General features: G+C 61.1%; 1 protein-coding gene across 1 annotated transcript in view; it reads left to right on the top strand.

The window, feature by feature from the left end:
* The window catches only part of EVL (Enah/Vasp-like), a 92,954-nt gene that overhangs the window by 61,170 nt on the left and 9,502 nt on the right, over positions 1-22,282 (top strand). The window contains 6 exon segments of the mRNA XM_039884206.1: positions 12,580-12,643; positions 15,690-15,760; positions 17,157-17,217; positions 17,219-17,375; positions 18,097-18,218; positions 21,210-21,270. Coding sequence (XP_039740140.1) covers positions 12,580-12,643; positions 15,690-15,760; positions 17,157-17,217; positions 17,219-17,375; positions 18,097-18,218; positions 21,210-21,270 — 536 coding nt within the window.

Here is a 22,282-nt window from a genome sequence, read left to right on the forward strand (position 1 = left end):
CATCACAGGTAGAGGAGCCACCAGAGGAAGACAAGAAAGAAAGAAACACTTCAGGAAGATGCAGATGACCTACTGAAGAGCAGCGGAAGTTAGGCGAGGGCAGCTGGAGGCTGGATGTGGGGCGAGTCTTTGGGACTCGGAGGCCAGCATTCCTGTGGCTGGTGTGCGGTGCGGCCCGGAGACCTCTGGCCTTCAGGATCCTCGCAGGTCTCATGCGGGTCTGCGTGCCACGCCGTGGCGTGTCCGTGCTTGTCTCCCGTTTCGAATCACTTACCGTTCAGTAGAGCCGATGCCCGCCAAGGGCACTCAGTGTTCTCACTGTTTCTCCACGTACCCCCAGAGCACACCAGGCTGTCGGGGTACCCACCCCTGAGTTGGAAGGGCCACTCCCAGGAGGGCAGAGAGTGGACTGGCCTCTGGAGCAGAGTGCAGGAGCAGCCAGCACAGGGAGACTGAGGCCACCAGGCTTGACCTCAGAGACCCAGGCACAGCTGGACATTAGCCAAGCCAAGCACAATAGAACGTTCTTAGGTGATCCGTCTAGGGGTGACTTCCTTCCACTGGAGTGAGATATTGAGAATAAATACTCGTTGAAGAAATAAGTACATTTAACTAGTCCATCGGGTCATGATGTGACAAGGGACCGTATGTGTCACATCAGCCAAGATGGTCTCGCAGGTGGAGCAGCTGCTTGGAGAGTCAGACTCCGGCAGAGTCGGGCTTCACGTCCAGCGATCCGCCTGATCGTGTTTCCGTCGCAGCACTGATACTAAAGTGTGATTGCTCAGCCTCCGGGGGCAGCTGGGGATGTGGGCGCTGCCCACCTGGGGGGGCCTGAAAGGCCGCGGACCCATCCGGCACGTCTTCTGGTTGGCAGGGAGGGAGAACCCAAAGCCCGAAAAGTCAGCGCCCGGATCTGCGGAGCTCCCGCCCTGGATTCGGTCACCGCGTCGCCTCCTGTGTCCCCGGCTGCTGGCGGGCAGGCCCCGCGTTGGATTTCCGGCCGTGGGATACCGAGGACAGAGTCTGCCCCCAAGGCCTCTCCTTTGGGCAGTGTTCACAGCACGACCCATTGTAGAGGTGACCTCTGGAGGTGACCTCTGGAGAGACAGAGGAAGCTAACGTGACAGTGTGGGATCAAAACTGGAGGGCCTGGTTCTGGTTCCGATTCTGTCGCTCAGTAATTGGATTCGGGCAAGTTTTTCATCTCCCTGGGCACCCCTAGCCGCATGGGATAATGGCAGCACCACTCCTGGCCCCTTTGTGGGATGTGTCATGAGAATGAACAGGGACAAACGGGAAAGGTTTGTCACTTAGAATTACCTAACGAGGAAAGAGACTGACGTTGTCGAGTTGCACCATATCAGACTAGGCTGGTGCTTACGTGTCATTAGTCCACACGCCAGGACGAGTGCTGCTTTTGTTATTTTTCAGACAGGTAAATAGAGTAGAAGAGATTCAGTAACCCACCCAAGATCCAAGAGTAAGTGACAGAGGCAGGACTCAATTTAGCTCTAAGTGGCTTCAAGTCGCTGCGTTCAGAATGGCACCTGAGTGGTCCGTAAGTGTGGGTGCTACCGCCCGATGCTTCCTCTCGTTCAGCCCGCAGAGGGGAAATTAAGAGGGAAAGCGACTAGCTGTCCCAGGTCCCAAAGCCCGCTGGGACCAGTGTCTTAACTGTACGGGGAAGGGTTTGGACAGACAGGGCCACGTGAGGCCTGCACCAGGGAGGAAATGGTGGGGAGAGGAGGCGCCAACCTTCAGATGCCCCCCCTAGGCAGTGAGTCTGAGGGGTGGACCCCAAATTCCTTTGAAGCCTAGTGTCATACCTTACAAATCTGTGCATATTTTGCATATTTGCATTTTAGTCCAGGAAGGTACAGGGAACAGTCAGCACCAGAGAGGGAAGACTGTGAGGGGGCCGGGCCAGGCGAGTTGCAGTGGGGGGGAAGCCTCAGGCCCCACCGTAAGGACTTCCCCCGGGAGCCGCCAGTTTCCTGGCTGGGATGCAGCACGGGAACTATGCTTTCTGATGTCGCGTGTGAAAGCGTGGGCGCAGAGGCCAGGTGGGGGCTGCTGGAAAGCCCCCCGCACGAGCGTGAGGCTGGGGTCTAGGCAGGGCGGAGAAGGTGCCCTGCGAGACGGTGTTCAGGAAAGACAGCGTCTCCCGGAGACCAGCAGAGGGTGCAGAGCGGGAGACCACGGTCGGACCGGGGAGCAGGTGTTGTGCTGGTGTTGGTGTCGGACACGGGGAGTGGAGGTGATGCCGAGCTCGGGTGCGCCCCACAGGCACCCTGGGTGCTGGGGTCCAGACGGGGGCGGGGCGCAGATTGGCTCTCCCGGGGCTCGCGTTCAGCGAACAGCGACTCTGGCAGCGGCGGTGAGTGCGTTCCTGGGGCGCAGCATGCTGCAGCGGGGCAGGCGGCCCGGGTCCCAGGTTACGCCCACGGGTCCCGGGGCGCCGGTCAGCGACGTGCAGGCGAGCTCCCAGCAGAAGGAGCGGCCGCTGCGCCCACGGGTATGGCGGCAGTTGGGGTCCCAGGGCATTGGGAGAGAGGCGTGCTTATGGGCAGGATGAAGGATCCATTTCCTGTGGGCCTTGGAGCTGGTCGGGGAAGAGCGGGAGAGGCAGGAGTCGGGGAGCAGAGCAGCAGATGTGATGGGGAGGAGAGGAGCAGCCGCAGGGACGCCCGGAGGGAGCCTGGGAAGACCGGGCGGCCGGTCGAACAGCGCCCCGGGGGTCCTTCCTTTGGCCGGTCCCCTGTTCCCTTCTGGCTCTGCGCCCACCCTGCGCCATCCCATCGCCCTCGGGGACAGGTGGAGAGCCACACACCTGGTGTCACCAGGGCCCCCGGCGCTGGCTGGGGTCGGTATGCAGGAGGGAGGGCTCTGATAGGCCGGCCGGGAAGCCGCATTAAAGATTGAAGCGGCGGAGCCCATCTGACAGCCGCCCGAGGATCGGTTTCCCACTGCGAGAGCCGGGCGGCTGAGGAAGGACAGGTGAGTGGCCAGGATGCGAGATGCGCGCCTCCCGGACGCGCCCAGGGGCCCGCCCGTGATGGTCAGCAGGGAGTGGACCTTGCGCTGCTGCTGCTTCTGCCGCTGCGACTGCACCGTGCTTTGCAGAGTGAGCTGTAGGTGACGGGAGCCCCCCCTTCCCTGCTCCTCACGGGCCTCCCCTTTCGCTCCCAGCCGCTCTGGGGTTGGGGGTCGAGCGGGTGTGAGCTCTGGATCTGGGGACGAAATACCTGCCATTGACCCATCAGAGGGTTACAGCGTTTGCACCGAGGCCTTGCAGAAGTGGCAGCATGTGGACTGGGCCCCGGGAGATGTGGGCTGCAGCCACAGCACCACCCGTCACCTGAGGCTCGTGTGGCCTTGGGCAAGTCACCTTTTTCAAGCCCTGGTCTCTCCATCTATAAAATAGATCCGATAGGCCCCGCCCTGCAGAGTCGAGCAGATCGATCACAGAAACGATGCGAAGGAGCTTTGTCACACACACTATAAACGGGTGACAGATTCTCACTGCACTTTATTCTGTTTGAGATTCTGTTCAAGGCTCTGTGCCTCGAAATCAGCTGATTAAAAAAGAGAGAAAAATATTTTACTAGGAAAATAATTGGCCTGAAGACCACAGCCCAAGTGCAACCAAGGAGACAGCTTGGCGGTGTCCTGGCCTGGAAGCCGGGCGACCTGGGTTCTGGAGTTAGGACAAGTCCCTCCCTCTGTCTGGGCTCCGGGACCGCTGTACAGGACAGGGGCGGGGAGGTGGCCCTGCGCACCGCCGCCCGGGGCGGCACAGCAGGCCTCCCGCCGCCTCCGTCGGGGTGGGAAGGCCCGTCCTCTCCAGCGAGCCGCACTGGCGCGTATCCTGAGCCCCGTGGTGCGTCTCCTGTGTGGCCTCGGGCACTAGCCTCTCTCTGGACTGCAGTCTCCATGTCTGCACATGCTGACCTCCCAGGCCCACAGGACATGTGGACACTAGCCATTGGCCGCCACTGGGTTGGGCTGAAACTGGTGGCCCAGGGAGAAGGGGCTCCTGTAGAATTATGGTGGCGGGTAAAGCAGCGGGCTCTGGAGACCCGCGTGAAACAAAACAGCTCCCTCGCGTATCGGCCCTCAGTGAGCCTCAGTTTATCAGCAGCAACTGGGCAGAGCAGTCACTAGAAAATTCACCCAGGGTAGCTTTAAGCAAGCAACTAAACTGGCATTAACCTTGGAAGTCCGTGGGGTTCGTCTGCAGCTGAGCCGAGCTGGGGAGGAGGGGAGGTGCTGCCTTGGCTTCCTAAGTGGGGGAGCGGGAGGCGGCTGCTTGTCTAACCAGAGCTGGGCATCAGTGCGCTGGGGCAAACTGAGCCCGAGGCTGGGAGACATTCGTCCTGGGCACCGGTCCCAGTTCTGCCACCAATTCCTGTGTGATCTTGGCAAGGTGACTGAATTAGGCCGAGATCGCAGGCTCCGCTCCCCCGTGGACACTTGCTTGCTCGGCGGCAGGCGCTTTGAAGCAAGGGGAAGGTGTGCAGAGGAATTGGGCTGGGAAGGCTGCCTCACGCCACAGTGTCGTTCCAAGTCCATTCAAAACGGAGGGGCCTTCTGGAGAAGGAGGAGCTGGCCAGAGTGAGCGGCGGGGAGAGGGGGCTCAGAGGGGCTTGGGACTCTGCCCAGCCCAGACCAGGTGGCTGTTGCTTGCTGGCCAGAAATTCCATCAAGCCTCACTGCACAGGTGCTGGATCCTTTGTCTCTGGCACTCCAGGCAGCTCAGGTTCCATCCTTCAGGAGGCCCAGGGTATGCTAACTTGAAACCTAGCCTGTCCCTCTGTCCCGGAGGAGCTGGGGCCCGGTGTCCCCGAGCCTTGTAGATGTTAACGGGTGGGCAGGAGGAGGTGTCAGCAATGCCTCGGCACACCTGCCCACCTGCGGCTGTGTTGCTGAAGTGCCTGCCCTGTACCAACCATGCTCACGGGGACAGTCACAGGGGGAGGCTTGTCCCCTCTCTGAGGATGCTTGGCCACTTATGCCTTTATTATAAGGTAGTGCATCCACCTTGTGCCTAATTTAAAAGTTCAAAAAGAGAAGCAATCCCACGATCCGGAGATGGCTGCCGTTAGCATTCTGGAGTATTTCCTTTATCGTCTCCTCAAATCGTGGGGGCTTAGAACTCGATGATCCTTGGTTCCATCCTTCTCACTTTATGGGAAGCTGAGGCCCAGGGAGGGGCTCCCCCCAGCACTGAACTCCTTGTAGCAGAACTCTAGTGAGAACTCGGGTCTCGTGGCTCCAAGTTCACTGTGAAGGGATTTGGATGAACTGGATGAACTGGAGCAGTCCGGAGAGGCCCGTCAGGAATGGGGAGGAGCCGGGAAACAACGAGGGGCAGTGGGGGGACCGCCCAGCCCGCCCCGGGTGAAGGTCGGAGGGGGATGCACCAGAGGCCACCAGACCAGCCCTTGGAAAGCCGCCTGTCGTGTCCTGACACGAACCTTTGGGAGCAGTGCTAGCGAGGTGGCTTTCAGCCCCCTGGGAGGGAGACCCAGGGAAGTGAGAACTGTCTGGTCCTGTCCTGGGATGCCTCTGGGTTCTGTCCTCGCTGGGCGGTTAAGCCCCATCACACGCATTGGCCCCATCGCACAGAGGCCAGACCAGTGGCCCTTCAGGCCCTGCACGGCTCTGAGAGCCTGTGATCCAGGTCTGTCCCCTGGGACGGGGCACTCGTTTGCGCACATCTGGCCCAAGCACTCCCAGGATGGGGTACCAAGGCGGGGCAGCAGGGTGGCAGCAGGCAGGCAGAACCACGGTCTCACTTTCCAGAGGCCACCGGTGCCGAGAGGCTGCCGCGGGGGCTGGGCTCGGCCCAGAAGGGACGCCAGGCAGGTTCGGCAGCGGTTCCGTGCCCGCCTCCCCGCCTCCCCCTCTCCAGCCCCGGCGTGTCTTTCTCCCAGCTCTCCCTGAGCCTCTTAGGACCCTCCGCTCCTCTGCTCCCACCTCTTCTCCTCCACCTTTCCTTCCCCTGGAGTGAAGTTCAGCCGCATGTGCTTCGGGCGCTGAGGTCACGATGAATCAGTGGACGGCATCCGCTCTAGAGTCCTCTGTTTGGGTTAAGAGCCGCTTTCGCTGTTTACCTGCCGAGTGGCTGCGAGGCTGTCACTTAGTTCTCCAGCTTTTCAGCTTTCTGGTGGATAAAGTAGAGATCACACCAAGCCTCCTGGGATGAGTGTGAGGATTAAACACCGTTCGTAAGGCCTCTGGCCCAGGACCCAGCACACAGCATAGAAACTGCCCAGGAAACTTGAGTTCTCTCTTCCCTGTCCTTCCAATTGTATTTTCCCAGTGCCATCACCGTTGGTGGCTTCCAGTGTCTCATCTGCTCTAATATCTGGTGAGATCTTATGCGGCATAGTCCCTGGCTCAGCCATCACCGTTTCCAGCTATGAGATGAGAACTTTAAGATGTTTCACCTGCTCAGTCTTAACAGTTGGTTGGAGACCTTCGGGCCATTTGCTTGGGACCCAGTCATTCATTTATTCGTCAAATATTTATCGAGTGTCGCCCGCGTGCCGCGAGCTATGTTAAGTGCTGGGAATGTGGAGGACAAAACATTACGTCCCTGGAGAGTAAAAGTCAGACCGCTCTGTTTGCCTGGGTTCTTTCATGGTCTCCCCTGCTATGTGGTGGTGTGCAGAATGTGTCCTAGGGGACGAGGGGCCCGGCACTAGCAGAGTCCCTGTGAGCATGTCCTTCCTGCGCAGCTGAGCATCACCTGGGGCGCCTGTTACCTGCGCACCTCTCGGTTCCACAGCGAGGCCGGGAGAGGGGGCATCATCCACATCTGGTTCATTGATCTAGAAGCCCGACCATGCGTGACCAGGCTTGTCCCCGCGTCTCTCCCTGCCCTTTTCTGTTAAACAAGGGCAGCTTTCCTGAAGACGACCGTTCCTCGCAGTGGAATCTGTTGTCAAATCCTGCGTCAGAGACAGAGGCCACGGAAGCCTTTGGAAAGGAAGCAGGCAGGTACCACGTCACCGTCGTCCCGCAGGAGCAGCCCTGTGAGGGGCATGGTGGTCGTTACCACCTGCTCCTGCGTGGGAACTCGAGCGGGTGTGCCTGCCCCAAGTCCTCAGGGCCACCCGGGTAGAGCCCCTGCCGAGCCACTCAGACGACTTAGAGCACCCGGCCCCACTTTCTCCTCAGCCCTCCCGACTCTCGCCTTAGGACCCTCGGCCATCCGTGGCTCGGGGGCCAGTGCCCATCCCCCCCATCCCCTGCTCGGCGGGCTCATGGCCAGAGCCTGGCCCAGCCTCACCCTCCAGTTTTATTTTCTCCGCTGTGTCCCACCACCTCTCAGGACCCCAGGGAGAAAAGGCCCCCTCTGAGTCGCCGCCGTACTAGTGGAACACAAGTGGGTGTCAAAGAACTTAGACCTGACACTGGGAAGTGGGCCTCGGAGATGGAGTCAGCTCCTCCCCAAGAGGCACCTGGTCCAGTGAACTTAGAGAGAAGCCTGGATGCAAGTGTCAGCCTGGGTCTCGCTCTGTCTCCTTGCTCCTCTGCGTTCGGACAGGATGTCTGTCGGGGCACAGGTCACCCTGCTCCCCTCAGTGTCCGTCCAGGGCTCCCCACAAGTTTCCCTTTCTCTCATCCTCGTTCACGGGTGTGTAGTGCAGACAGGCTCTTTATTTGGCAGGTGAAGGCGGGTGAGAGACGGGTGAGTTATCCCGGTCAGAGCCCCCTGGGGTGCGCCTCTTGCAAGGTCAGCTCCCAGACTCAACGAGTTCGTGAAACCGAGGCCAGCATCATGAGCCCCATGGCCTTGGGCAAGTCCCCTCACCTCTCAGAGCGGTACCACGCGTTCCGTGTCCCTCACCGGGCAGTGGCGGAGCCGTCTGGGCCGTGAGGGTGGGGGTGGGGTGCTTCCGACAGCACCAGCAGACGGGCCGGGGCCGGAGGGCCACTGAGGGTGTGAGTGCACAGGCGGGTGGGTGACGAGTGGGAGACGCTTGACGCAGTGAGAGATCAACCAAAGGATTTGCTTTAAATGGTAATTAAACACTAATATTTTACCGAGTGCTTTTTCCATTCAGTACATTTCCCGCTCACAGCAGCTGAGCGAAGGGCCCCTGCTGGCCTTGGCATCCGTGCTCGTCATCCCGTCCCCTCGGCGGGGAGCGGGTGGGTTTGCCGAGGAGGACACAGCTCAGGCTGTGGGCAGCACTCAGGCCGGTGTCCTCCCTCCCGGCCCCAGCCTTCTCCCCCCCGCCGCCAGCCCAGACAGCACCTGTGGGGACAGGCAGTCAAATGCGGTCTTCAAACCAGTGTCTGCCATGCATTTACCGTACAAAGGGGACGCTGTACAGCCACAGAAGGTGGCAGTCAGCACACAGCTGTGCACAGAGCCGAGGGTTGTCCTCTGCCAGAGAGCACATTTGAAACAGAATGTCATGTGGCAAGGTCAACAGCCCTGTCTCGCAGGCTTGCCCAAGGCCTCCGGTCAGCAGTGGGTTCCTGCTGCCGGTAGGACTCGTTAGCCAGGAGCTCGTCCTGGGTCAGCCTCCTCTCTGAACAACCGTGCATTTGGGATGCCCTCTGAGCCTTGCATTTCTGTGGCTTACTTTTAGGTTTTTATTTTCGTCTGAGCCAGTTCGGCCCTATTTCTTCACTTGTGCTTTTTTCCCCCTGGGCTGGTGATCATGAGTTCCCTCTAAGCTTTCCGACTCAATTCGATAAAATACACCAAGTGTCTGACGTGAGCCAGGCCTTGAACATGAAGTAACAAGTTAGGGATGGGGTCTCTGCCCCCGGGAAGCTTAGGATCTCCTAGGGAAGAGAAGACTGCCCTCGGATCGCTGTAATCTGTTAGAAAGTCAAGTTGCGAGACGGGCCCTTGGGTGCCGAGCAGAGGGGAGCATGAGGTCATGCGGACAGCTTCCTGGAGGAGGAGACCACGGAGTTGAGCCTTGAAGATGTGGCAGGTGAATGAGGTGCCCACACAGACAGCCAGCTGGGAAGTAGGCATGCGATCGGCTGGGCCCGGGGAGCAGATGCCAGTGGAGATGGGTCCAGGAGAAGCGGCTGCGGGCGGCAAGGCTGGAATCTCGTTTGATGGAGCTTGCACCTGACCCCGTGAGGTTCAGACTTATGTTTCCAGAGATCACGTAGGCTGTGATGTCAGTATGGCAGACAGGTAGGGAGAGACGGGAGAGAGCAGAGGCAGAGGGTCCCGCGGGAGACCAAGGCCTCAGTCCGGGAGGGAGGCGCTAAGGCAGCCACGTGGGCACGGAGAGGCGGGCGGATTCCGTCAGGGTCTCAGACAAAGCAGCAAAGAGGCTCTGTAACTAACGAGACGTTGGGTGGAGAAAGCGGAGCTGGGTCCCCACCCGCGTCCTCACCTGGATCCTGGGGCTGGGGTGTGGCGGGAGGTAACTGTGGAGTAGGAGACGCTGTGTGGCCTCCGCCGTGGCTTTCGATTGCACCACGCAGGGAACCATTGCCACGAACTTGGCACCGGGACAGACGGGCATGGTGACCAGCCACCCAGTGCCCCTATCCTGAGGCTTCCCCACTGCAGAGCCACCTACAGTGGGCTGAACCAGAGGTCCCCAAGGGGTCCTGGGCAGTTCTGGAGGAGAGGTCCTCCTCGTCCCTCCTTCCTGCCTCTGCCAGGGCCAGCCTTGACCGATGGGCGGAAGGAATAGGCTTGGAGTAAAGACAGTGGGACTCTCATGTCTGCCGCAGACCCCCGTGTGACACTGGACAGACTCCTTCTGGGCCCAGCTCTAAGACAAAGGGTGGGCCGGTAGTTCCCAATGTTCAGGACCCTCATGGCTCAACACACATCGCCATTTCCTTAGTTTAAGATAGATGGAAGGCTTCATTCAGCCACATATTGTTTCTGCTCCGTGCTGTCGAAAATTACGTTTCTGGTTTTGAAATATGTCTCAAGTGCAGGGACCAGAGTCCGTGGGAGCAATGAGGGGTCCTGTCAACTTTCCCCACCTCGGGAGGAACAGGCTGGCTTCAGGGGTTGGGCAGAGTCCAGCCCAGCAGGCAGGAGGAGGAGGGACCCACGCAGAACCCCCACAGACCACCATGTAGGCAGCTGGCTGCCCTCTGGGGTCCCGCTAAAGGGGTGAGGCGCAGTTCCAGTGACCCAGGCCAAGCCAGCAGGTGCAGAGGCCTTTGACGCCGTCGCCCAGGAGTTGTAAGACCTCGGTCCTAGGGCGGGGCCTGGCCAGGCTAAGGGTGGGTTCCAGTCCTCAGCCCAGGTGCTGGACGGGGACTCCAGGACGGGCCGAGCCCCTGGAAGAGGGCAGACTCCCATTCAGGTTATGGGCTCAGCCGCGCAGACCAGGTCAGAACGCAGCCGGCATCCCATTGTCCAACCTGGGGCTGGAGGCCTGGGCCACGCCAGCAGCAGAGGGCTCAGGCCTGAGCCCCAGAATGCGGGCTAAGATGTCTTGACTCTCTCCTGCCTCGGCCAGGATGCGCGGGTGGGGCACAGAGCTTTGGTTCGCGGTTGGGGGACACCTGTCCACAGTGTGGACGCCGGGTGCTCACGGTTCTTCGGGCAGCATGCCAGCCTGTCTTTCCGTCTCTGTTCTTCGTCCCCCAAGCTGGCCTCAGCCCACCCCCGCAGCGTGACTGAGTTTAAGAAAGTGGTGTTTTGCGAATAGTTGGAATCCGGCTTAGCCGCTTGCGGTCTGAGTCCCTGACGAGCCGCTTTCCCTCTCTGGGCTGTTTCGTCACCTGCTACAGCCCCCGGTGGGAGCCACGTTCTAAGGTCCTGAGAATTAAAGTAAGCGAGAGGAGTGCCTTGCCGCCACCGTGACGCGGCGGTCCCGTGTCCTGGCTCTGGTTTCCTGAGAACGGGGGTGGGGCGCCCCGAGACCTGGGCCTGGCGAAGCAGGAGAGAAAAGGGCTTGCTCCTCGGGACTCTTTTTCCCTAATGGGAATGTGTGTTCTCTTTATTAAACTTTCGAAACGTTCTAACGTCTGTTAGGCTGAACATATGTTACATGTGATTTATAGTTAGAAAAACCAGTTCTTAAAAAGTACATATTTACATGTGAAAACAGAATGTTTGAAGGACATTTACTCCATGCTTACTACGTGCCGGGCCACCACGCCAGGCATTTATGTTAGTCACGTCTCTGAAAAGTCCACAGGCATCTTCTCCCCTGCCCGTCCCCAGAGAGCAGTGGGAGGCATTGAGCAAGGACCAGGTCAGGCAGGTCCACCCGAGGAAGTTTTCCTTGAGTGCTGGGAGGCCCTCCCCTCCCACAAAGCAGTTGGCCAGGACAGCAGAGTCAGAAACGGCTGGGCATGGAAGTGAACTCCAGGCGGGAAAAGGGCTGGCGAGCTTAGGAAGGGGTCCCACCCACGTGTGCCACACCGGGCAGCATGTCGAGGGCCTTAGTGGCTGGGCAGATTGGGGCCTCAGTGTAGGAGAGCACTCACTCACTCGGGAGGGAGTGGCTTCCGTCACTGGGAGTCCCTGCCTGAGGGCACCCAGGGTTCCCGTGCTGGGCGGGAGGCTATGCTGGAACCAGACGGCCTGTTTTAACTCTGAGATGCTGTCGGGCTATCCCGCCCGCCTGCTGGATGCAGGGCACAGTCTGCTCACCCCTCCCTTGCCCGGAGCCCCTGTGGGAGAGGCTGTCTGCACATCGTGGGTTTCCTTGTAGGCTGAGTGGTGCTGTCACCTCCTCTTGGAAGGAGACAAAGCCCTTGTCCCATCTAGCCAGCAAGGCATGAGACTGGCTTGCCCAGCCCCTCTCCCATCACTGTGACTCTCCGCGGTTCCCCAGTGACACCTAAGCTGGCTAAGAGCAGGGACAGTCAGCTCCTTCTCAGGTTGGGACAGAAGCCTAGCTTTTCTTGTGACTGTGGCACAGCACCAGCCCCATATGGATGCGGGTTCCCCGGGCAGGCATCGCCCGCTCTGGGCCCTGCTTTCGGGGTCCAGGGCGAGGGTGTGGCCTGGAAGGCTCCACGGTGGCTGTCAGTGACAGCCTCTGCCATCTCCGCTTCCGCCAGCTCCCTCCCACCCACAACCGCAGGCTCCTAGGTGCAGGCAGGAGGGCATCGCAGCACCCTGAGGAGCATGGGCCGTGGCTCAGGCAGACTGGGGGCCGATGCCCAGCTCTGACACGTCCAGCTGTAAGGGTCGTCCCTTTGCTTGAAAAGTGGAATGAAATGGGTCTACTCTCCGGGTCCAGGAACGCCGAGGCCACTGGTGATTTTCGTCACAGCTCCGTGGGGTGTGCGGAGGCCGGAGCCAGATGTTAGAGGGTTGAGGGCGCAGTGGCGGGCGAGGAACGGGAAACAGCGAGCGAGGTTCGGGAGGGGAGAGAACGGCTTAGGAGCCGAAAGTGAAGATGTGATCTGTTTATTGGCTCCGAGGGGTGAGCCACAAGGGAGAGGACACAATGGGAACAGGTGTGACACAGGGATGAGAGCCGGCTGTTAAAAAGTCAAGGACGTCTCATGGGACCGGGAGGGTAGAGACGGGCCCTCGTTTCCAGGTGTTTGGCGGGCCTTTCTTCTCCACTAACCATCACGCTCCTGTGCTTCTGTGCCCCACAGGTCCCTCCACCCAGCGTCAGGTGCAGAATGGCCCTTCTCCTGATGAGATGGACATCCAGAGAAGGTAACCCCGCCCCCGCCGCCCACCCCCCACCCAGCAGGGGCAGCCTTCATGGGCAAGCAGAAGAGGACACACTAAAAGCCAGGGCCAGTGGGGCACACAGTGGGGCACACAGTGGGGCAAGGGGACAGGCCTGAGCAGAAGGGAGAAGGGGCGAGCTCATTGCTGCTGCCAGAGCGGTGTCGGGGTCTGGTTTCAGAGAGAGAGAGGGCACCGCTGGCTCAGTCGTGCAGGCCTCGTGGCGGACCTGGCCGTGGCCTGACTGCTGCTCTCGCGGTTAATCAGCCTTCCCAGGCGTCAGGGCGTGGAGGGATTCAGTAACACGGTCAAGGCCACGCTGCTGGCCTTGGCCCCGTCCTGTGCCGCCGTCCTTCACTCTGGCTGAGGGCCTTGTGTCGCCTGGCCTTGCCACTCCCACCAGAGACTCTGGGTGGGTGCCATGGCCTTTCTAGAGGGCCCTGGCCCCCCGCTGGCACACCTGCCAGTGAGGTGAAAGCGACAAGCACCCTGAGAGGGTAGTGGGAGCCAGGGCCATGCTGGCGTCCGTGCTGGGCTGGCACGTGCTCCCAAAGGGCGAGGCCGAGGCCCTGGGCGACGCCCACCCCTCCAGCAGCTTCTGCAGTGGTCCAGCTGCTGTCCCAAAGTCACAGAAGAGGTCGCGGTGGCCAAGGAAGGGGCGGCCTCCCCGGCACGTTGCCAGGAAAGGCGGGACCCAGGCTCGAACCCGCCGCCATCGCCCTACGGGGTGCTGCGTCTTCGTGAGGCTTCACGGCCCCGCCCTGTGGGAGCTGCGCCACGGAAGCAGGCCTAGCCCAGCCGTGCTCACCCATGGGACGGGAAGGGCAGCGACTCCAGGGGCCTGCAGCTAGACAGCAGTAGGGCCCAGGGCTGGGGGTGGGAGGTGATGTCCCCACCCCTACCCGGCCATGAGGCCCCCCTCCCTCGCCCAGAGGAATGAACGATCTCTGAGCACCTCTGGCTGAGTGTACTCAAAACCCTGGGCAGGTCACCAGGCCTCAGGTTCCCAGTTTGAACGTGATGGTGCTGATCTTTGCTCTGCTTCTCTGAAGCACTGAGGGAGAGACCAGACTGTCCTCCCAGAGTCCCGTGTCCTAACTGACTCCGCAGGCCTGACTTCCACCCTCCCAGCGACGGGGCACTTTACCTTTACACGCTGCCCCGTTTTAACCCTCGGGGCTTGTTATGACCACCACTTCTCACCGAGCCAGCCGAAGCTCGGAGTGGAAGGACTTGCCCAAAGTAGCCAGGACTTAGAGGCAGAACCAGGACTGGCTGCCTGGTCTGGCCCCCGCTCAGCACTCTGCCAGGTCCCAGGGCTGCCTCGGCCCGGAGAAGGACGTGAGTGAGCCCTGCCAGACCGAAGAATGACTGACAGGGGCCCGTGCGTCCTGAACAGGTTCTTCCGCGGCTCCCTCGGAACTGGTTAAACAGCACACTGCATTACCCTAGCCCACCACCCAAAGCAGGCTGTGAGAGGCCGCTGGCTGCAACCTGCCAGGGCGCCCCTGGAGGTCAGTCTGTGAACTGCAGGAGTCCAGCCCCAGAGCTGGGACCCTGCTTATCCCCGCTTACCCTGCCGGTCATCTAATACAGAGGGAGGCCCAGCAGGGAGATGGCTGGCGCGGGGCGACAGCAACCTACTGACCCCAAGCACAGGAACCTTCTTGTTTTCACACAAACAGTATCAAAAGTTTACACCCGATCACTAAGTATTTCCAGACATCCTCATTCTGCTGAGGGCTTCTGAGCATCTGGATCCTGCTGGGGAGGTTGGAGTTCTGGGTGACATTTCGGCAGTTGGGCTGGAGACGCTGGCCCAGGTGCCGCTGAGAGCTCCGCAAACACCTTTACTGCCCGAGCGTGGTTTTTTAGGCATCAGGCATAATTCTTACCAGAACTCCACGGAACAGGTGTCGTTATGCCTATTTTATGGAGAAGAATCCGAGGCCCAGGAGAGGGGTGTGACTCGCCCACGCCTGGAATCCCAGGACGGGACCAGAGCTCTCCACCTCCAAATGAAGTGTGGTCCCATTTGACCTTCCTCTAGGTGGAAGCAGCTGGATGAGATAGATGTGTCATTGTCCCCTCACAGAGCACTTGCTGAGTGGCTGCTGCGTGCCAGAGCAGGTGCCAGGTACCAGACAGTGCCAGCTCACTGTACACCAGGGGTGCAGACTCATGGCTTGCAACCACACACTCTGCCAGCTGCCCTGCCCACCCTCCCTGGCATGCAGAGGCTGCTGCTGGCTTCCAGCATGCTCGCCCCTGAGCCAGGGTGGGTGTCAGGACACCCCTCGACCCCATGTCACATGAGCAGGCATTTCGAGCTGGCACCACACACGTGAGACCTGCCGCCATCCTTGATCTACACGATCCCTCGAGCCCCCTCCTGTGCCAGCGTCTCTGTCCCAGATTCAGTGGCTGTATTTGCAAGTCAGTGTCCTCGGTCACCGGGGCTTCATGAGCACCCCAAGGCCACTTTGCCATAAGGAGCTAGGATGTTAGTCCCCACCAAGGCACACATCACGCTGCATCACAGCATACCAAGTGACTGGCCGCCATGCGGGTCTGCGGTGAAGGGTGAAGACATGCCACCTTAGCGTCCACTTCTCCTGACAACCAGCAATGCCTGGAAACTTCCAGGGCACTGAGCCAGGTGTAATAAGAACAGGAAATCTGAGGTCGGGTCTGCTGAGGCCAAAGGCCCGCAAAAGCCTGGGGAACCCATGCAGCCAAGGGAGAAGCTTGTGCACTCAGCCAGCTGGTCACCTGAGCTCACCTGGGTAGGGACCTCGAACCAGTCATGCGCCCTGCCTCTGTTAACTGGGGCAGCGAGCCCAGTGGCAGTCAGCCAGAGGCAGGGTGCGGGGGCTCACTGCTGAGCTCCCCCAGCCCAGGGCCCACAATGGGCTCTCACGGAGTGCCCACTCCGACGAAACCCGACCCTGCAGCCTGCGCTCCAAGGACACAGAGCCACGTTGTTCCGGCTCTGAGCAGTCAGACCTGCCCGCCTTTTGTTGCTTTGCAGACAAGTGATGGAGCAGCAGCAGCACCAGCAGCAGCGTCAGGAGTCTCTGGAGAGAAGAACCTCGGCTACAGGTGAGAGACCTCGCCGGGCCTGCTTCCCTTACCTGTGCCCGGTGGGCAGCCCCCTCACTCAGATGGTGCCGGAGGCACGTTGGGCCCTCTGCGAAGAGCCAGTGGTTGCGTAGGTCTGAAAGTCACATTCGATGGAAGGGGGAGGACGAGGGAACGAGGGGGAATTAGCTCAGCTTGGTCCAGCCCCTCCCTACCAGCCTCTCCCATTCATTCCCTGAGCGCACGCCACGTCACAAGCACTATGTCAAGGGTTAGGGACACAGCAGTGGACAAGGCAGGTGCAGGCCTGCCCTAGGGAGCTCATTGTCTAGTCAAGGAGGCAGGCAGTGAATGACAGTCGTCAGTGAGCACACCTGGTGACCAGGTGCAGGGTGTATAGGCACACGGCACAGGGCCCGACCGCCCCGGGGGTCAGAGCACAGCCCCAAGGAAGTATTGCTTCAGTCCTGGACGTTGGCTGGCACTCCACGTGGAGACGCAGAAAGGTTATCTGGAAAACTACGTAGGCCGGTGAGTCGGGAGTTTGTACTCACGGAGCGCTTCCCTGTCCTTTCTCTCGCTTAATCCTCTCAAACACTCTGAAGGAAACAGGTGGCTGTCATCCTGTGGCCCCTAGCACCCCCTCTCGGACTGCCGTGGGCACCCCCTCTGGGCCCACCCTCTGCAACTCTAGTGCAGGTCTGACCCTGTCGCCCCTTCTCCATCTCTGCCGAACAACCCAGGTGCCTGAGGGCTCCCCTCCCGGCCTCTCCCTGATCCCGCAGCGCCTCCGGCTCCTCCCACCGCTTCCTGCCCCTCACCCACTCCCGCCCCTAGACGTGAGTCCCGCTCTGCTGTCACTTGCCTAAGGAGTATGTCCGAGCCCTTGTCAACCCGCCACCTGCACGATTGGTGACCACGTCCCCCTTAGGCCACGAGCCCTGCGAGCAGAGAGCCGAGCCGGTGGCCGACTTTTCCCAGGCACAGGGGGCTCCGTCAGTGTTGGATAGAGGGGAGATCGGGGGGCAGGGGATGGCCCAGCATTCAGCACTGCTCCCTGACACATGCCCTGGTCAGCCCTGCAACCCCCAGTTACCTGCCACAGCCCCCAGAGGCTGAGGGTCAGTGAGCGGCATGTCAGGGACCGACGTCTGCCGACGCCTAGGAGGGCGCCGCGTACGGGCAGGAACGGAAGAGGAGGCCGCAGCGGTCTTCCCGTCCCGCCGGAAGCCCGTGGTTGGGGCGGAAGAGAGGCAGCTGAGCGCGAGGGATGCTAAGCAAGTGTGTGGCGTGCGTGTCCCGCAGGCAGCCCGGGGAGTGGCGGGGAGTGGCGGGGCCAGGCCGCCGCTGCCCCTCCTGCCCCAGGGAGGCGCCGCTGGGGCCCGGGAGCTGACCGCGCCTCACTGTTGCGTTTCAGGGCCCATCCTCCCGCCGGGGCACCCCTCGTCTGCAGCCAGCGCCCCCCTCTCGTGTGGCGGACCCCGCCCCCCCCCCTGTCCCACCTCCACCCACGGGGGCCACGCCGCCTCCCCCACCCCCACTGCCAGCTGGAGGCGCCCAGGGCAGCCACGACGAGAGCTCCGTGTCAGGGCTGGCCGCTGCCCTGGCCGGGGCCAAGCTGAGAAGAGTCCAGCGGGTAAGTGTCCCTGTGGCACAGGCGGGGTGGGGCAGAGACCAGTCTCTGACTGCCCAGGGGACAGAGCAGCCCCTCACCGGTGAGACGCTGAGCAAAGTGCTCCCCGCCCCCCACCAAGGCAGCGCCTCTGCCGGACGCCTTAAGCGAGAACCATGTGGGACGGCGCTGTGGGAACCGTGAGCCGACCCTCACGTTGAACTTCACAAGCAGGGCAAGAGGTGTTTCCCCCTTTACAGATGGGGACACTGAGGCACCCAACTCAAGTCGCAGAGTTGGGACTCAGGCCCCGCGTCTCGTGAATTTAAGTCCACGGTTCCTCCCATGTCGTGTCGCAGGAGTCCCTCCCCTCGGGCCCAGCTCCCCTCCGCGGCCTTTCCCCACGTGTCCTGGAAGGCGGACCCTCCCATCGAGGCGAGCGTGGTTCTCACGCCTCTGATGGAGAGTGGGGCTTCCCAGGAGTTCTCTCCTCCCCCCGTGCCACGCTGGTCTTAGCAAGCGTAGCCGATAGACCTGGGGAGTATCTGCTAACCGACCGGCCAGGCCTGGTCCCTCTCTGGTGTCCCCTGTGGGGTTGGGGGAGCCTGGACTGGGTGACCCCTCAGGCGTCTTTTGCCGCTGCCATCATGGGAATCACACGTCTTCACTCAAACGCATCCCCTTCACCCCCTCATACCGCCCCACCCCGCACAGCAGACTAAAGCGCTGCCTCCTCCTCCCTTAGCCGGAAGACGCCTCTGGAGGCTCCAGTCCCAGCGGGACCTCCAAGTCGGATGCCAACAGGGCGAGCAGTGGGGGCGGAGGAGGAGGCCTCATGGAAGAGATGAACAAACTGCTGGCCAAGAGGTGGGTGTCGAGGCCCCCCAGACTCAGACGCCCGCCGGGAAGCCCCCGCTCTTCAGCGAGTGAGCGTCCTCGCCCGGCCCCAGGATCGCCGTCACCTGGGATGGCCACGCGGGGGCTCTGCTCCTCATAGGGTCAGTGTGAGACATCGGTGTAAAAGGAGGTGTCTGAACTCTACATCCCTCCTCGTGTCAGTGTGACGAGCATTCGCAGAAGCATCTGTCGCGTACCAGCCCTGTCCTGAGCAGAGAGAAATTCGGGGAAGACGAGGGGTATTCCTTGCGCTTAGGAGCCCCGCCTGAGTGAGGCGTGGCCCAGAGGGGGCCGCTATGAAGGGCACGGGAAAAGGAAGTGCGAAGTGGCGGGGTCCGGGGGACCTCGCCCCTAAGAGATGGAAGAGCAGCTTCATCCGTGTCGTGGTCGTGCCTGGGGCCGGTGACTCATCCCCTTCTCCGTCCACACCAGGTGTGCCTCTAGCTTGCCCAAGGCCATCGGCGCCTCCAGCTTGCCCAAGGCCATCGGCCTGTCGCTAAGGCTCTGGGTTGTTGCCCAAGAAAAAGCAGAGCAGGTACAGAGATCACGAAGCTCCTTCTCAGGAAGGTTGCAGAGCTCAATTTTACTTGTCAGTGTGGCATGGCAAAGGGAACGCGCTGACATGGGCGACCAGCACTGTGGCTCGTGAGCACCAGAGGGCCCAGGAGCAGGCCTCACCTGTCAAAACGCTCCCTGTGGTCCAAGAAAAGCAGGGGCAGGGCCCTTGCTCCAGCCGTGACCCTCCTGCCTACTGCCACCCTCCGCGTCCTTCCCACTGCTGTCCAAGTCAGCTGACCCTGAGTGCGAGCTTCTGTGCCCAAGGTCGTCACGTGATGTCCTGTTTCACCCCTTGAGAACAATGGCCCATGATGTGCAGGTGGCCGGCCTGGCGCTTCACGGCAGGGGCAGAGCCAGCGTCTCCTGCCTGGGGCCCCCGCGCACACAGAGGGCAGCCTGCCGGAAGTGGCAGAGGGAGCAGAGAGGGTGAGCCACAGTCATCCAGTGACTAGAGGTGTAGGGTGACGGCAGGTGCACCACGGGAAACAGCCTTCTGGGAGGGAGAGCCAGGAGGGCTTCACAGAGGAGGTTCCACATGTGCTCGGCCTTGAAGGTGAGACTAAGTCTCTGGGCTGAGGCGGGAGAGGGGAGGAGAGGGAGCCTTCCATGCGGAAAGAAGGGCAGAGGTGCGCTGGGTGGCGTTAAGCTGCCTGGGACGGCCGAGACGCCCGCTGCTGGACGTGCGGAGACCGACCGTCGGTCAGGCTGCAGACGCGGCTCGTGCGCAAGCGCGCTGGATTCCATCTCAGAGGTGGACGGGGCCTCGTGGAAAAGTAGAGCATGTTTTTCAAAAAGAAAACCTTCACGCTTTGCCCAAGTCCAAAACCAACACGCTAACAGTAACGGCCTGGCCCAGACGGCTGAGACCAAACGGAGAGGAACTTCGGGAGAACGGGAGGCCGGTGTTGCCAGGAGCCAGGGGGACAGACACCCCGGCGCTGCTGGCAGAGTCGAGGCCCTACCAGGGACAGGCACGCTGCACGAGGCAGCAAGAGTCCACCCAGCCGCCCTGTGACGTCCACCCTGGTGATGGGCGCGGGGTGGCGTCGACGGCCAGGATGGCCTCACCGGCTACTGTTAATGCAGGTTATTGCGGACGTTCTGCCTCCTCCCTCTGTGGGCTGCGCTTGAGTTTTTCCCCGCAGGCCGGAAACTCAGTGCTGAGGCCGCCGCGTGCTGATCCCTCTCACACGCGGGCTCCCTGACTCTTCACGGGCCAGGCATGGCCTGGCCTGCTTCCTATTCTTAAAGGTGGAACAGTGGCTCTGGCTAGGAGTAGCACGTCATGGGGCAAAGTGGCAGTGGGTGGGCCAGTGCGGAGTCTGCTGTCATCCAGGAAGAGAGGATGGTGGCTGGCACTAGGCGTCGGAAGTGAGGGCGGGAAAGACAGACTCGAAATACAGAGGTGGAAATGGCCCCCCTGCTGTGAGGAAGAAGCGGGTGTCTGGGAGGGGCCATCGGTGGGTAGACTTGTCCCCCCGAGATGGGAAGACAGGAAGGAGCCCGAGTGGCTAAGAGGCTACCACATGGGCCCCGTCACCCAACTGGTGACCGCCGGCCGACAGCCCCTGACCACTCACCAGTCAGGCCAGCTTCCTTCTTGGGCAGCACAGCTTATGAGGCTTACGTGCGCTGGTGGCATCACGGCATTGAAGATGCCCAGAGGCGTGTGTTTGGGGAGTATTAGGGTCCCCATGTGGAGATTGGGGGGTTAGCCAGAGAGCAGTGACCACTAAACTTGAAAAAAAAACCAGGAGTGAGTTTTTAGGGTATTAAAATGAGATTCATGTCTGTGGGGAAAATACAAGAACGGACTGGGGCATCAGTTTGGGCCATTCAGAGTCTGTCCCCTGAGCGCGTCCAGGCTCTCAGTGGTGTTCCAGACTCCGGGGCAATAGGAAAAGGGGTCGTCTTCCTCCCACAGGTGATGGGGTCCACTCAGTAGTCACGTCAGCGGGTGAGTGCTCCCACAGCCCTGACTGGCAGGTGACGGCCCAGGGGGCACCTTTCTCTGTCCCGTGTGGCCTGGCCTTGAGTGCCCTGGAAGAATGGCTGCCACCCAGGCAAACCCAGGCCCCCAAGGGACCCAGACATGGTGCAGACCAACTTCCTCCAGCCTCGGGTGCTACGGACAGAGACAGCCACGTCCCCCAGACCCCATCCCCCACTTCCGGGCCAGTTTTGTGTCCAGGCTCATGGAACCAGCACAGAAGGCCCGGATGCTGGTTCCAGCATTGCCGCAGCCCAGATGGGTGCGGGGACAAGTTGCCTCCTTCACATGAAACGGGTCAAGTCCCACCACAGGGTTGTCTGAGGACGAGGCTGTGTCCGGCACAGAGGAGGCATCTGGAGCGGTGCAGAAACGTTCAGGGGCTGATTTGTATGTTCTTCTTCCTATGTTAGGAGAAAAGCAGCCTCCCAGACAGACAAGCCGGCTGAGAAAAAGGAAGACGAAAGCCAAACGGTGAGCGAACCCCACCCCTCCCACCCCACCAGTGAGAATAGTGCAGGAAGGCTCCGGGGCTCCGAGGTGCACCTGGTTAGGCCATACACGGGACAGGTACTTCTTGACCAGGGGATTTGTGGAGGGGTGGGGTCGGGGACGGCAGGGCCCATGGAGTGCTCACGTCCATCCCCACAGCAAGGGTGGCAGGCCCGCACTCACTGGGCAGCTAGCAGACCCTGCCCAGTTATGGAGCTCGCAGCCGGGAGGGGACTCGGCTGAAAGGCGGATGATGCCTGAGGGAGAATCCCGGAGCCTGGGGGCACAGAAGGGCTTCTCGGACAGGTCCCAGGACAGGTCCCAGGACAGGTCCCAGCCGCCTCAAGGCACCTGGGGCCCTTGGGGGCTGGCGTGCACTCGCAGCAGGAGACGTCTGCTGGAAGGCCGGCCTGGCCTGTCTGCAAGTTACTTCTGTGCTTAAAGACTCCACTTGGGTTCGTCGATTCTGGCAGGAGCTGCAGAAGCGGGGAGGGGGCCGGAGCTCTGGCTCTCGCCCTCTTCGGCATCCTGGAGCCCAGTCTGGCCGCACAGGCCTGAAGCATCTGCACCCACTTAGGGAGCCTCGTTTCTCTTTTCCTCTGCATTAAGCTTTTCTTATAAAAACAGACTCCCGTCGAAGTGGCCAAGTTTAGACCTTAACTACGGATGGCCTACAGGTTGCCTCTAAGTGGCAGAAGGAGACGGAAGAAATGCAGTCTCCAGGCAGCGAGCAGCATGCACTTGCTGACTTAATGTTCCCCATCAGCAGGGTGAGGCTGACCCCACGTGAGCGAGCCCTGGGCTCTGGCCCTGCCAGCCGCTTTTCCCGTCTGTCGTCTGATGCCCACGCCTGGGGCATGCAGTCTCCTTGGCTCCCCCACCAACTCCTCAGCCTGCCTCTCTCTACGTAAACATTACTTCCTGAGAAACAGCCTCCCAGACACCAGGCTGGGTGAGGCTCCCACATCTGGTCCCTAGCCCCCCACACGTGCCT

This window comes from Pteropus medius, unplaced genomic scaffold, assembly GCF_902729225.1.
Source record: "Pteropus medius unplaced genomic scaffold, Ma_sr-lr_union100, whole genome shotgun sequence".
In the NCBI taxonomy this organism is placed as follows: domain Eukaryota; kingdom Metazoa; phylum Chordata; class Mammalia; order Chiroptera; family Pteropodidae; genus Pteropus; species Pteropus medius.